Here is a 15,352-nt window from a genome sequence, read left to right as displayed (position 1 = left end):
CCCTAAACCCTAAACCCTAAACCCTAAACCCTAAACCCTAAACCCTAAACCCTAAAATACTCTCGGGTTTCCACTAACCTACCACGCGGGTTAATATCAATGCCAAAACCCTAAAACCACCCTCTGACCGGGTTCTACCCCGAAAACCCTCATCTCATGGGCCCTGGGTCCCTTGCTATCTATATCAAAACCTTGTAACTGATTTACTGACTTTTGTTACTCTGATCTCTTCCTATGCACTCTCGGACGGGTTGGAACCACTAATCTAATAACAAACAACTTTGGAACACCAACATATATAACCCTAAACACCTATCTACAAACCCTCACCACCTATCTACAAACCCTCACCACCCATCCATAAACCCTCACCACCTATCTACAAACCCTCACCACCCATCCATAAACCCTCACCACCTATCTACAAACCCTCACCACCCATCCATAAACCCTCACCACTGGCATCTCTCGGAACATTCCCAACTTCTAAACCTCGATCTCCGTATAACACACGATCCCTATCACTAATGACCTTATCACTTACTATACAATCGTCCTGTATATCACCTTCCTAATACCCATCATATATCTATCCTCCTGACCCTATAATTCCCATATATTTCTACCGTAATCATCCCTCTCACCTGGAAATACACTGAATCAACCATGGAACCCGGCAACATGACAACATATATTTGGCCATCGTCTTTATTACTTGAATACGGAAAACACGAACGCCGCTCTCGATTTCCACCTACCCACCACGCTCAACTCCTTGATATGCTCTCCGTAACCAAATAAACTCTTCCGTAATCTGCGCTCGCTTTCGTCCACAATTCCGCGCCATCTGTCCCAAATACCGAATCAACTCTGTATCGTTCGCCCGGATATTATCCACCCCATGCTCACTCAATCGCTGGAACCACCGTTCTCGGATTACTGCATTGGCATGGGGCCCATGCACCATCATCGCAATCGTCGGAATCAATGCCGTACGATATCCATCACATGCCTGGACCGTCTGCGGACTATGCTCCGTTCGCCGATCGCTCCGCGGACATATATACTGCGGCATCCCACACCAAAAATGCGCCGTGAACCCATCGTACGAAATCTGCCGTCGAATCTTGACCATCCAATCCTTACTGGCCTGCGCAATCTTGCCGCTGCCCCCTTCACCATACCAACACTTCCACATCTCATGTCCATCGTCACGGCCTCCTTGGCTGCATGTCCAACAACGATCAACCCACTTCTCAATCTCACGGATCAAAAACTCTTCATCCTCATATTGCTGACCGGCCCTCCCATCCGCCTGCTGGCATAATTCGGCCCGTTGGATATCCTGTTGCCGAAATGTATGCTGGATGGCGATTGGTACGGCCCGGGCCATGGTGCTGGGAATATCCTCCGTCGGGCCGGCCATCACCGGCTCAACCGCCCCAACATCAACCATCGGGTCATCGGCGATAACGGGGGACGCGGATCCAATCCGGGACTCCTGGTCTTCCCAATTGGGCATACATCCATCACATGCGGACTCGACCACCCGATCACCACATCGCTGTCGTTGGTATTCCTCGATGGGTCCATCCAAATACCCATCCAATATCACTCGCCGGCAACCCGTCACCGCCGCCTCCATATACTCAACAACATGGGCATGGTCGTCCGGGGGCGCATCGTGCATCCAAAACGGACGGCATTCCCGCCCCATCGTCTGACCCTCGGCCTGGATGATAATCGCCTCGCTGGGCTGTCCATCACGCCCGGCCCGCCCACTTTCCTGCGCGTAATCTAACATGGTCCGGGGCTGACCAACGTGGATCACACTGCGGATATCGGGGATATCAATCCCCATCCCTAACGCACTGGTGGCCGTGATCACCGCCCCGGCCTGGTGGCGGAATGATGCCAAAATCCCTTCCTTGTCCACCTGCTTGCTATGGTATGCGGCACAACCTAATAACTCGGCCAATGCGGTGACATGGGCCCGGACGGTGGCATATATGATCACCCGGCCGGGGTACGCTCGGCGAACACGGTCCTGGATGAACTGGATCACACTCCGCATCTGCACCCACTGGAACGGATGGTCATATCCATCGTCTACGGGGATCGTATGGACACGATATGCGATATTGGGCCGGCTGGTGTGGCCCCGATATAATACCACTTGATCCCGGACCCAATGCATCCGATGGAATAATAATTCCTCGCTGCGGGGGGGCAATGTCGCGGTCAACATCACGATCTGGGTGGCTGCGGTTCGTAACTTGCCCAACTGCTGGAATAATGGCCGGAATCGCTCCTGTTGACTTAATACCATATGGCACTCGTCCACCACAATCCGATCTAATCGCTGTAACATCCGCTGCCGGGTCACAAAATCGGCAAATGCATCGCTGTCGGTGCTCTCGGGCGTGATCAATACGATGGATACCCCATCGGGTGGCCGTCGGGGGTCCCATACCGCACATGAAATCCCCAATCGCTGGCATCGTGCTTCCATGTCACCGCGTAATGCAATCAATGGAACAACCACGATGGTTAACCCGGCACGGCCACTCACCCACGCGGGCAACATAAACAACACACTCTTACCTCCCCCGGTGGGCATGACCGCCACAATGGGGCTTACCCCATGCTTGATGGCTTGTAATACGGGACCCTGTTGCCCCCGCAATGCTACGGTGTTGCTCCCCATCATGTGCTGGAATGCCTCGTCTATGTTGGTCTGGTGTAAATCATATCGACGCTGCGTACGGGCCTCGGCCGTTTCGACTTCCCATGGGTTGGGCTTACGCTTGGTGCCGGGGGCCCGGCGGTCATGTTCGATACGGGTGGACTCGAATCCTAAAAAATAATGCCAATCCTGGCTCACCTGGCGGAATAACTCGCGGTGCCGGGCCGTGGTGTTGGGATTCTCCATCATCATCCGGCCATATTGCGTCCCGGCAATGCTGGCGGAATGCGCGGCCTGGATATCCGCAATGAATGCTCGGATCCCATCATCATCCATGGATGTCTCGTCGTCAATGTCGGGGGCCTCCTCCTCGGTGTTGGCCTGGAACTGACTGCTGGGGCGTAAATACCGCCGGCTGATGGCGATGGCGATGTCACGGTATGCCTGTAATCCCAACTTCTGCCCATCCAATCCAATCGCGGTCTCGCGCTTCAATACCTCCCGTAACCGGACGCTACTCCACTCGGTCTGCCGATCGGGATCCGGGGACCATACATACTCGGCCCGTCGACCGATGGTGGCGGCTTCGCCCCGTATATGCCGCTGATATGACTGCATCTGCTCCACAAATGGCAATACTAACCATAAATACCATATGACCAACTCACCAATCTCCCGGGGTAAATATCGGAAAATCACCTTGGTATCATTGGCCACATGGAACCCCTTATGGTATCGACTGACAAATGTGACCATGCCATCCTCAATGAATATATTGCGGCGCTCTCGCTCACTGTTACGATGCCGGATGCTCATTAACTCGGGACCCCGGCTGGGTTGACCGGCACAAACATGGACGGCCACGCTTAACCGCTCACGGAACTGGCTCACCACTCGAAAAAACCGATCGATGGCGGGCATCCGGAACCCGGCCCCGTGGGACTGTACAAACTGACGCTGTAATCGGGGCTCGTGGCGGATACGCTCCATGAACCACGTCGGACCCTGGACCGGCCACGATGTACGTAAATCCTGTAAAAAACTCCATCCGGTGGCACTCTGCGTGGCATCATCGTACAAATGATCCCACGGGATGGCTGGGGGCGGGTGATCGGTGCAAAACATCAACTCGTGGACCAACTGCTGCCGTAACCGGCCAACCAACCCATGCACAAATCCGCGGAAATGGCCCATGGTAAAATGGATCTGTTTGTACAACAATTCATCTCCGGACTTCCACCCGATATGACCCTCGCTGGGGGTATTCATAAATATCGTCCGTCCGTACGTACGTAAATCTAACCACCACTGGACGGGGCCATTGGTCCCACGAACCATGAATAAATCCACCAAATATGTGACCCATTCGGGGAACGTTCGGTCGGGATGCTGGCGCTGCTCCTGTGTCAATGCTCCTAATATGTCATCGCTGGTGGGGGGGGAACTACGCATGGCCACCGGGGATGGGGGGGCACTGCCATATCCTTCATCATCGTGGGCATATGCCTCATCGATGCCGATCATATCACCTTCAAACCATGGCGGGTTCTGCTGCCCGGCGAACCCACGACGGATCTCCGATGACCGGGGGTCTAACCGCAATGCTTTGTGCAAAATAAAAAACCGCGCGATCTTGATCAAACTGGATATCCGGGGGGGGGAAATTCTCGGGCGTGGCCCAACCAAACTGCCCGCATCCAATCACGGCGGTGGCACAAATCATGGCACATCCATATTCATCGTTGCGGATCTTCTGGCGTAATAAATCGATGCAAAACGTTAATAATGCATGCTCGATGGGACGAATCTCGAATGGCTCGGGCTCATCATCCTCGGGGTCGGGACAACTGGCCTGGGCCTGGGCATGGCGCCACACGGCATCCCATAACTGCTGCTGTCGGGGGGTAAATGAATACTTGGGTGATTCCCAATCATGTTCAATCTGGGATGGTGAATCAACCTGGGTGTCTGATATCGGGTACGGACGTGATCATACCTGGGTTCGTGCAAAAAACATCATAATCTGCTGCCACGGTGCCACATGCTTTTGAATGGCGGTGGCATCTAAATATGCCAATAATGGCTTATGTGGACTCTCGTCCTTCATCGTACGGACCACATCAATGCGTACTAAATGCCCGCACGCCTTGGCGATCTCCTGGCTCACCGATGCCAATCGCTCCATGGCCTCCCAAATGACCAATGCGATACGCTCTGGTCCCTCGGCATCCTCCTCGGGGCGCTGGGTACTCTCGAATAATGGCTGCCGGGGGGGTCCCTTGTAAATACCGAACCCACCCCGTCCGATTCAACCATGGCGTGGCTTCATCTAACTCCCCGGCCTGGATGATGGTTTCATGGGCCTGTTGATCTTGCTGCTGATACTCCTCAACCATTTGCACTAACTGGTGAATCCGGTCGGGGTCTTCCACGGGGTCTATGGGGGGCTCATTGGGATTGGGCTGCACAATATGAATATAATGTGAACCGGGGCCTTGGCTGAATATACGCTGACACGCAACGGCTCGGCTATTGGCGTTAATGGCGGCCTGGATGGCTTTTTCCTGTCTGGGTGTGGGACGACCACGGCTTTGCTGTACACGATACTGATGGGCCTCTATCCAATGTGCCTTCATCGTACGGATCTGGCGGCATGTATATACCTCACATTGCTGGCACAATAATCCATCCTGATAAACGGGTAACTCGGGGATGGGTTGATCAATCTGGCGGGGCCAACTATCCACCTCTGGGTGATCATCAATATGATCCCACTGCTGGATCACTCTGTCGATATACTGTACCCACGAAATGGGTATCCGATGTACGGTACTACTTAAATGGGCCTTGATCTGTCCCCGGCGTACGGCACATTGACATTTCTGGCAAATCAACACGCGAAATTCGGCATTGACACAAAATAATTCGTGGGCCTGGTATTCGGTGTCCATGTCGGATATGGAAATCTATATATCGGCTGGTATTGTATATCTGGGAAATGGGATCAACTCAATGTTGTTCAAATGGACCCAAAATAAAATGGGATGATGATGGGGGATCTGGGAAAACCCCCCCTGAAATTTGAAACAAAAAAAAACAAATCCTATGACTAAACTACATATGGTGGTTGTTGATGTTGGTGGGTTTGACTGGTCGCGACCGGCGGCTGGTGGTTACCCCATCAAAAAATCTTGCTACTTTGTGGGGGACAAAATCGATACTGGATATGCTCTGATTGTGCTTAAATTTGGCTATGGAATAAAACTAATACTAAATTAAAATATATCGAAATCTGGAAACTCTACGACATTATTTTGCTAAATTCAATGGGGGTTTGAAATCTAAATTCAATGGGCCCTGGACCCACTTTTTTCCCCCATACTTAACAAAACCCTAAAAAATTCAATGGGCCTCATTGAATTTACCCCCATGGGATAGAAAGTATATAAAACTTTAAACTATCTAAATAACTATTTAATATCTATATAATATATATCCTAATAATTAAGTAATATCTTTATAAATAATAAAGTAGATCTCTACTAGTATTTTACTTCTTTAATACCTTACTAATAATATTAATTACTTTAAAAATCTATAAATAATTACTAGAGTACTTAGAATAAAAGAAACTAGATATAATTCAAATATATAATAGAGATATATCTAGATAGATATTAAAATAAGTATTTTTCTATAACTACTAATATATAAATTCTAGAGATAATATAAATTAATATTAATATTAAATCCAACTAAAAATAAATTCTAGAATCTATCTAGATTATAGTCCTTAATAAACTAATAAATTATAGAAGAGATTACTACTAAAGACTAGTACTAAAACTTAGATACGATAGGTCCCTAGCTCCAGAGAGTGACTCTTTTACTTAGGTATAGCAGACCCTCGTACGTAGGGGATAAAGGCTAGACTTTAGGAGTAAAGCAAAAACTTAAGATATAAAGTCTAAAATTTAGGAGCTAAGCTAAAATATAGGGTATAATACCTAAGCTTAGATATAATAGGGCTCTAGCCCTAGGGGGTTAAAAACTTACTAAGATATAGCTAACCCCCATATATAGAGACTTGGGTCTAGATATTAGAACTAAAGCTAAGACTTTAGAGAAGCTTTAGAGATCAAACCCAAAATTTGGGAACTAAGCCAGAACTTAGAGAGTAGTACCTAAGTTTAGGTATAACAGATCCCTAGCCCTAGAGGCCTAAATTCTCACTTAGTTATAGCAGACCCTTATACGTTAGGGACAAAGCCCAAATATTGGGATTAAAGCCAAAACCTTAGGAAGTAAAACCTAAGCTTTAGGGATAAAGCCCAAAATTTAGGAACTAAGTTAAAACTTAGTAGGTAATACCTAAGCTTAGGTATAATAGGTCCCTAGTCCTGGGGGGTCAAACTTTCACTTTAGTATAGCAGACTCTCGTACGTAGGGGACAAAGCCTAGACTTTGGGAACTAAGCTAAAACTTTCGGGGGTAAAACCTAAGCTTTAGGGGTAAAGCCTAAAATTTGGGAACTAAGCTAAAACTAAGAGAGTAATACCTAAGCTTAGATATGATAGGTCCCTAGCCCTAGGGGGGTTATACTTTTACTTAGGTATAGTAGACCCTCGTACGTAGGGGGGTAAAGTCTAGAATTTAGGAATAAAGCTAAAACTTAGGGGGTAATACCTAAGTTTAGATATAATAGGGTCCTAGTCCTAGAGAGTAAAATATTTATCTAGGTATAGTAGTTATATATATATAGAAACTAAAGTTTAGTTTTAGAAATTAAACTAAAATTTAACAGAGTAAAATCTTAATTTTAGTAATAAAGTCTTAATTTAGAGAATAATACCTAGACTAAGATATTATAGATCTCTATATATTTTAATATAAATCTTAGGGTTAGAAATTATATTAAAACTTTAGAGATATAGTCTAGATTTAGATATAAGAGATCTCTAATTCTAGAAGATAAACTTTTACCTAAAATATAATATACTTCTATATCTAGAAAGTAAAGTTTAAATCTAAATATTCTAAGATTTTATATATCTTAAAAGATTTAGAAGAGATTAGATAAAGAGATAAATATATTTAGGTTTTTTAATAAGAAAAGAAATTATATACTATTTATTATATTTACTAATTTTGTATTAATTACCTTACTTATTCTATAATTCTTTTTATATAGTATCTAGGGTTCTTTATTATAATTAATTCTTTTAATCTAGATATATTATAAATTAAATATTAATTAAGAGTTGTCTAGAATTCTATATAGCTAGAGTTTATATAAATAAACTCTTACTATCTAGATATAAAGATTTATTTAGATAAATCTAGTCTATATAAAAATATAGCTTTACTATAGTAATCTTAATAGTTTTCTAGGATTCTATATAACTAGAGTTTGTATAAAGAAACTCTTATATACTAGATATAAGGATTTATCTAGAGAAACCTAGTCTGTACTAAGGTATAGCTTTACTATAGTAATCTTAATAGTTTTCTAGGATTCTCTACAGCTAGGGTTTATACATAGAAACTCTAACTGTCTGGATATAAAGATTCACCCAGATGAACCTAGCCCGTGCCTTAGTACGGCTTCACTATAGCAATCTCAATAGTTTTCTGGGATTCTGTACGGCCGGGGTTCGTACGAAGAAACTCTCACTATCTGGCTGTCAAGATTTACCTGGACAAACCCAGCCTACACCAAGGTGCGGCTTCACTATGGCAATCTTAATAGTTTTCTGGGATTCTGTACGGCCGGGGTTCGTACGAAGAAACTCTCACTATCTGGCTGTCAAGATTTACCTGGACAAACCCAGCCTACACCAAGGTGCGGCTTCACTATGGCAATCTCAATGGTTTTCCGGGATCCTGTGCGGCCAGGGTTCGTACGAAGAAACTCTCACTGTCTGGATGTGAAGATTCACCTAGACAAACCTAGCCCGTACCAAGGTACAGCTTTACTATGGCAATCTTAATGGTTTTCTGGGATTCTGTATAGCTTAGGTTCGTACAAAGAAACTCTTGCTGTCTGGATGTGAAGATTCACCCGGACGAACCCAGCCCGTGCCTTAGTGCGGCTTCACTATGGCAATCTCAATGGTTTTCCGGGATTCTGTGCGGCCAGGGTTCGTACGAAGAAACTCTCACTAGCTAGATATAAAGATTCACCTAGATAAACCTAGCCCGTGCCTTAGTGCGGCTTCACTATGGCAATCTCAATGGTTTTCTGGGATTCTGCGCAGCCAGGGTTCGTACGAAGAAACTCTTATATACTAGATGTGAGGATTCACCCGGACGAACCCAGCCCGCACCAAGGTGCGGCTTCACTATAGCAATCTCAATAGCTTTCTGGGATTCTGCACGGCCAGGGTTCGTACGAAGAAATCCCAAATTTGATAGTATTCACTATGCAATCTTAACCACCTTGACGACGTAATCGGATACACCCCCTTAGATATAAATACCCTCCCTACCCCCCACCGAACTTAACTTCTTCACCATCTCTCCTTCTTCTCATCTTCTCTCTCCCATCTTCCACTTCCCACCCCATCCAACATCACCATCTTCTCAACCATCAACTGGCCAACCATGGACACCGACCAAGCCCTCATCCCGTACGAGGCTAGCCAGGTGCTAGTCGGCACAAACCAGTTCCTCGAGCGCCGTGCCACCCACGAGGACAGCCAGGGCCGCATCTACGTCCGAGTCCGTCTCTCCCACCTCGCCAACGAGGCCCTACGCCTCAGCTGTCACACCGCCGTGCAGCGAGAGGTGTGGTCCTTTCCGACGTACGAATTCTGGATCCGTGTGATCAACAACAAGATCGTCATCTCGGCGAACCAGGCAAGTCGCCCGTGGTGTAGTGGTTTGTACGAAGCTGACCATATCTAGATCCGCACTGGCCGCCCTTCCTACATCAACGCGGTGTTGATCGCCTCCCGGGGCATGCTGAACCCGGGGGAGGTGTGTGGGCACTCGACCTCAGGTCGTCCCTTCGGTGGCTGCGTACGACTGCCTGGCTACTTTGGCGGTGCCTGCGCCAACTGCAAGTGGTCGGACCACGCTGCTCGCTGCACCCTCCCTGTTCCAGGTGAGCCCGCCTTTGAACCAGCCACGGTGACCGAGCTGCCTGAGGCCCTGGCGATTGAGCTTCTGGAGGACTAGGCGTACGGGGGATTTTTGAGCTGGCCGGATGGCCGTGTGGAGGTTCCGGGGTTCTGGGTGGTGTCAAAGCGGTGGATGGATTTCTGGGTGTTCTCTTTGTTTTTAGCATTTTTAACGGAATCTGGGTCTCTGGCAGCAGTTGCCAGCAGTAGGAGATAGCAAACAATCACCTCTCCTTCTTACTTTTAAGAATTATGCCGTACGATAGGATAATAAAATTTTGATTGATCTTAGGGCTTCGACAAGCTATGTCACCAAGATATATATTTAACCGGATGATGGTTGACAGAAAGATTCTCCCTGTACGTAACCTATAGATTGACCCGGTGAAACTGCTGCCGTAGATACAAAAAGGCCTCACAGAGCCGGCTCTGTTTTAGTGGTGTATCTGCCCTCTGGGAGAGATATCGTACGAGGTCCTGCTCACTATGAATCTCAGTCCCCAGCTCTCGATACCATGTCTGCAGGATCGACTGGATTTGCTCCTGGATCTCACCCTGGGTCGCCACCCCATACATCATCATCGCCATCATTGGCAAAAGAACGTACGGATACTCACAGGGCCGCTGGCTTGTCCGACGGTCACAGATCGTCTCGGGAAGCCCACAATGAAAGCAGCAGGAGAAGGGTGTGAACCGGATCCGGCTCCGCCATTCAGAGTACCAAGCCTGGGCCTCGGTGCTCTGCGGGCTCGTACAATAAAGTAATTCATGCTCGTCCGGCTGCTGGTTGATCATACAGACCCAGCATCGGAGATTCCACCGCCCTAGCTCTTGTCGGAGATCCTCCTCGGTAGTGGTGTGGGTGTATCGATCCTTGTAGATATGGCTAGTCCGTGTCGTACGGGAGATATCCTGTTGCCGGATGATATGGCGGGCGGTGACTGGGACCGTACGAGGGGGGGGTCTGGGGTAGATGGAGCCTGAGGGGTAGAGGATCGAGGCGACGGAGACCGGGTGGGGGTTGAGACCGGTGGTGGCTGGCGGGCGTACGGGGGGGGACTTGATGGGTGATAGACCGGTGAGTAGCTCTCGTCGATCTCCATCAGAGGGGGTGGTCTAGATGGCCTGGCCGGTAGATCGATTTCAGCTGGAACGTAAGTGGCTTGTGAATGACCAGAGATATCATAATGGTCGTCCGAATCAGGTACCGGGGCATCAAAGACTGGGGGGTCAGCAGGGTCTAGGGAAGGCGGCAGGGCGGCGGTTATAGCGGGTGGGGAGATCTGCGGGGAGATCAGCCTAGGGGAAAGAGCCTCGTACGGATCACCAGGGGCACAGATCTCACAGGGGATCTCTGCTGCAGGCTCGGGCACCGTACGATCCTGGCAAGAGGTCCGCTCCTGGCCATCGAGATAGCGGTCGAGTAACACCCGGCGACAGGGCGGCTGCTCAGTCGCCAACCACTGCTGGACGATCTTGGCTTCCTCGGGGGGGGGTCTTCTCTGAATAGACCCACGATGGGGGCTGGGTCATCGTCCGAGGCTGGATCAGAATTGCCTCGCTCGGTTGGCCATCTCGTCCGGCACGGCCGGTCTCCTGGGCGTAGTCAAGAAGACTGTAGGGCCAGCCGATATGGATCACCGTCCGAATATCAGGGATGTCCATGCCCATACCTAGAGCACTGGTCGCTACCAGGATTGCATTGTCCGTACGACGGAAGCGGGCCAGGATCCCCTCCTGGTCCACTTGCTGCCGAGGCGCCCCGGCTATATCGGTCACGACCTTGGAGTAGAAGGCCTCACAGCCTAGAAGCGATGCCAGGAGGGTCACATGTCGTACGAGAGAGGCGTAGACTAGGACCCGGCCAGATCGGGCGTGGCGTCGGCGAGCCTGGATGAAGCGTACGATCTGTGGATCCTGGATCCACTGCTCCAGGCCCTGGCGGGGGAGATCGGTTTCCGGCCGGAAAGAACAGTAGGCGATATTAGGGCGGGTCGTACGGCTGTGATAAAGAAATATATCTTCCCGGGATAAGTGGAGCCGGCGCCAAAATATATCGTGGAGGCTAGGGGGGCAGGGTGGCGGTCAGGAAGACTGTTTGTACATTTATCTGCTGGAGACGGCCGATCTGGGCCAGCTCTGGCCGAAAGGTATCACTAGGGTTCAGGACCATATGGCATTCATCGATCACGATCCGATCCAGACGGTGAAGGGTCACCTGGCGGTTTAGGAACGTACGAAAGATATCACTCAGGGCGGACTCGGGGGTGACCAGAACGATCGAGGCTTCATCCGGGGGGTGGTGGCTCTCCCATTCAGTACAGCTGATACCTAGGCTCGTACAATGTCTCTGAAGCTCTTTGCGTAGGGCCACCAGAGGGACCACCACTACAGTCAGGCCTTTGGAGATCCACGCCGGAAGCTGGAATAGAAGACTCTTACCCCCACCGGTGGGCATAACGGCCACAATAGGACTGAAGCCGTGCTGGATCGCCTGGAGGACCTCTAGCTGCTTCTCTTTGAATCGTACGGAAGGGTCACCCAGGAAATGCTGTAATGCTTCCTCCAGGTTACAATTCGCAAATTCATAGCGGCGGGTCACCTGATTCTCCTGCTGCTCGTTCTCCCAGGGGGCATACTTCCGCTTCTTGTTTGGACGCTCAGGGGCCAAGGGGAGATCCGTACGGGGGAAGCCCAGGAAGTGATGCCAGTCCTGACTGATATGGCGGAATATCGTACGGCGATAGGCCATTGTGCCTGGGGCCTCATGGAGCTGGCGGGCGTACGCAAGGCCCGCAACATGAGAGGAGTGACCGGCCTGTAGATCCTGGAAATTCTCATCTGGATTGGTCTCAGGGTCCACAGCCTCGTCGGTCTCTCCGTCATCATTGGCATTCTGGGGGAAAGCACTGCTCGTACGAAGAAATCGGCGGCTAAGGGCAATCGCAATATGCCGCCACGCGGCAATATTCACTATCTGCCCATTGAGGCCGAGACGGGACTCTCGCTGGAGGACCTCCCGAAGCCGATCGGCGGTCCAGGGTCGTTGACTGAGAGGATCGGGGCCCCAGAGTAACGCCGTACGGGCTGTAGTGGGCTGCTGATCCCGAGGGCTGGTCAAGGCGTCGAACCGCTCCACCAAGGGTAGAATAAGCCACAGATATCGTACGAGTAAGGTACCAACGGACCGAGGCAGATATCGATGGATGATCTTTGGGTCGTTGTGGACGTGGAAGCCTTTGTGGTATCGGGTCGCAATCACCACCTGCCCATCCTCGATAAAGATATTCCGGTGGGCATTGGTGGTGTTGCGATGGCGGACGGAGAGGATCTCCGGGGCCCGCGCTGGCTGGCCACCACAGAGGTGGATCAGGACTGCGAGCTTCTCTCGAAAGAGACTCACCTGGGCCAGATATCGCTTAATGGCATTCGTACGGAAGCAGCCATGATCGATGTCCAGAAATCGCTGCTGGAGGACCCGGTCGGAGCGAAGACGCCTCACCAGCCACTGGTCCCCGCAGACCGGCCAGGTCGTACGAGAGTCGTGGAGAAAGCTCCATCCAGGCTTAGACTCTGAGGGATCGTCCATTATCGTCGCCCAGGGGACCAGGGGAGCCTCGGCCTCTGAGGGCAGGAGGAGTAGATCGGACGAGAGAAGATCCTGGCAGGTCTGGACAAGCCCGTGGATCCAGCCACGAAGGTCACCGGTGGTAAAGCTGAGCTGCTTATAGAGAAGGCGATCCGTGCCCACCCAGCCAATATGCCCAGGCTGGGTCGTACTAAAGCTCACCTTCATACCGTACGTACGAAGATCCAAGATCCACTGGAACGGGGAGTTGGTGCCCCGGAGCATAAAGCTCTTCATGATCAACTGGACCCATTCCTGAAAGGTCTTACCCGTACGGCTGCGGAGATGCTGGCTGTATGGGAGCGGGGCCGGGGAGGAGGAGTTGGGGGAGGAGGAGTTGGGGGAGGAGGGGATGGCCGGTGAGGACGGACTCTGGTATCCCTCATCATCGTACGAGCACCGATACTCAGGGTCATCCAGGGGGCTGATCAGGTCAAAATCGGTACTGGTCTCCTCCCCGCGGAAGTGTTGGACGATCTGCTCCGCGTGGGGATCCAGCCAGAGGGCCTGCCCCAGGACCAGAAACCGAGCGAGCTTGATCACCCTAGACAGGATCAGAGGGAAGGAATCAGCAGTATGCCAGCCCGTACGGGACCGGCCTAGCACAGCGAGGGCACAGACTAGAGCACACTCATATTCGTCCGCGCCAATCCGCTGGTTCAGTAGCTCGATACAGAAGTCCAGACAGGCCCGCTCGATAGGTTGGAAGTGGAAGGGCGAGGGTTGAGCTGGTGTAGCCGGAGCCGTACGGTCTTTATCACTCTCATAGGGGTCAGGGGAGGGAGAGCGGGTGGCCAGAGTCCAGAGGTGCTGCCACGCCTTCCGTTGACGGCGGTTGAAGCGATAGTGGGGGTAGGCCGGGTGGGAGGGCTCTGTGGGATACTGCGTACGGGCAAAGAAGCTGACTATCTGCTGCCAGGGGGTGATATGGGCCAGGATCGTCTCCGGGTCCATGTAGGCCTGCAGGGGAGTATGCGGGGACTGATCGATCTCCGTACGAACAATCTCCACCCGGATCAGATGGCCGCAGTGCTTGGCAATCAACTGGGCCGTACGGGCCATACTGACCATTGCCTGGTGGATCTTCCAGAGCGGATCGGACGCATCAGGCTCGGGGGTCTCGGTCAGCGAAGAGAGTATCTCTGGGTGTTGGTCCTTGAGATACTGCGACCACCGTGTACGACGTAGCCATGGAGTAGCCTCATTAAGCTCCACGGTCTCAATCGTACGATCTGAAGGCTGAAAGATCTCCTGGTGCTGCTTTTCTAGTTGGTCAAAGAGCTGGTCAATAGTAGAGGATGCTGACTCTGGCTCTGCTGATTCTGATCGTACGGGGTTAAGCACAGCAAAATAGTGAGAGGTAGGCCCTCGGCGATAGAGACGTTGGCAAGAGACTGAGTGCGTACAATTCTCTAAGAGCTGTTGGGTAGAAGCTGTAGAAATAGCTTGGGCAAGCCATTGGTGGGATGTCCGCCAGTGCTCTTTCATAACCTTGGTCGTACGACAGACATAGTGACAAGTAGGGGTAAATTGGCACTGAATACCATCATGATAAAGGGGAAGGTGAGGAAAAGGTAAAGGGCAGTTAGGGATAGAGTTAGGTGTAAAGGTAGCAAGTAACTGTGGCCAGAGGGTAGGGAGATATTCTTGGATCTGAGAAGCCGTACGAGCAGACAGAGAATGGGAAGAAGAGATTAGATGGGCTATAACTTGGCTGATTCGTACGGCAGATTGACATTTATAACAAATAAGAATAGGTAGAGTAGAAAGAGGAGTAAAGAGCTCCTGGGTAAGGGAGGGAATATTAGTTTCCATGGTAGTGGTTAAATTTGTGTAGTATGTAAAAGTGCTAGGGAAAGTAGCTCATAAAGTAGTGATCTATCTTCAGGGGTCGTACGTAGAATTAAGCTATCACAA

General features: G+C 50.4%; 5 protein-coding genes across 5 annotated transcripts; 2 read left to right on the top strand and 3 right to left on the bottom strand.

Moving 5' to 3' along the window:
• Window positions 1-754: 754 nt before the first annotated feature.
• On the bottom strand, window positions 755-4,210 carry N7533_010635 (uncharacterized protein; the record flags this gene model as incomplete). Its single annotated transcript, XM_057107285.1, has 1 exon — window positions 755-4,210. One exon carries the CDS (start codon window positions 4,208-4,210, stop codon window positions 755-757), a length of 3,456 nt encoding a protein of 1,151 aa, XP_056956502.1.
• A 596-nt stretch (window positions 4,211-4,806) lies between these two features.
• N7533_010634 (uncharacterized protein) lies at window positions 4,807-5,637 on the bottom strand (the record flags this gene model as incomplete). The annotated part of the gene is made up of 1 exon (XM_057107284.1): window positions 4,807-5,637. One exon carries the CDS (start codon window positions 5,635-5,637, stop codon window positions 4,807-4,809), a length of 831 nt encoding a protein of 276 aa, XP_056956501.1.
• Window positions 5,638-9,289: 3,652 nt separating this feature from the next.
• On the top strand, window positions 9,290-9,592 carry N7533_010633 (uncharacterized protein; the record flags this gene model as incomplete). The annotated part of the gene is made up of 1 exon (XM_057107283.1): window positions 9,290-9,592. One exon carries the CDS (start codon window positions 9,290-9,292, stop codon window positions 9,590-9,592), a length of 303 nt encoding a protein of 100 aa, XP_056956500.1.
• Window positions 9,593-9,646: 54 nt separating this feature from the next.
• Window positions 9,647-9,865, top strand: N7533_010632 (DUF3716 domain-containing protein; the record flags this gene model as incomplete). The annotated part of the gene is made up of 1 exon (XM_057107282.1): window positions 9,647-9,865. One exon carries the CDS (start codon window positions 9,647-9,649, stop codon window positions 9,863-9,865), a length of 219 nt encoding a protein of 72 aa, XP_056956499.1.
• A 311-nt stretch (window positions 9,866-10,176) lies between these two features.
• Window positions 10,177-14,923, bottom strand: N7533_010631 (uncharacterized protein; the record flags this gene model as incomplete). The annotated part of the gene is made up of 4 exons (XM_057107281.1): window positions 10,177-10,923; window positions 11,016-11,207; window positions 11,269-11,745; window positions 11,912-14,923. The coding sequence occupies 4 exons, from the start codon at window positions 14,921-14,923 to the stop codon at window positions 10,177-10,179; spliced, it is 4,428 nt and encodes a 1,475-aa protein (XP_056956498.1).
• Between the last annotated feature and the right edge of the window lie 429 nt (window positions 14,924-15,352).

The sequence above is a fragment of the Penicillium manginii genome (assembly GCF_028828005.1).
Source record: "Penicillium manginii strain IBT 31320 chromosome Unknown utg000007l:1.0-2284322.0:1.0-2285126.0, whole genome shotgun sequence".
In the NCBI taxonomy this organism is placed as follows: domain Eukaryota; kingdom Fungi; phylum Ascomycota; class Eurotiomycetes; order Eurotiales; family Aspergillaceae; genus Penicillium; species Penicillium manginii.
Note: the sequence above shows the minus strand (reverse complement) of the source record. Positions and strands in the feature narration are given on the sequence as shown.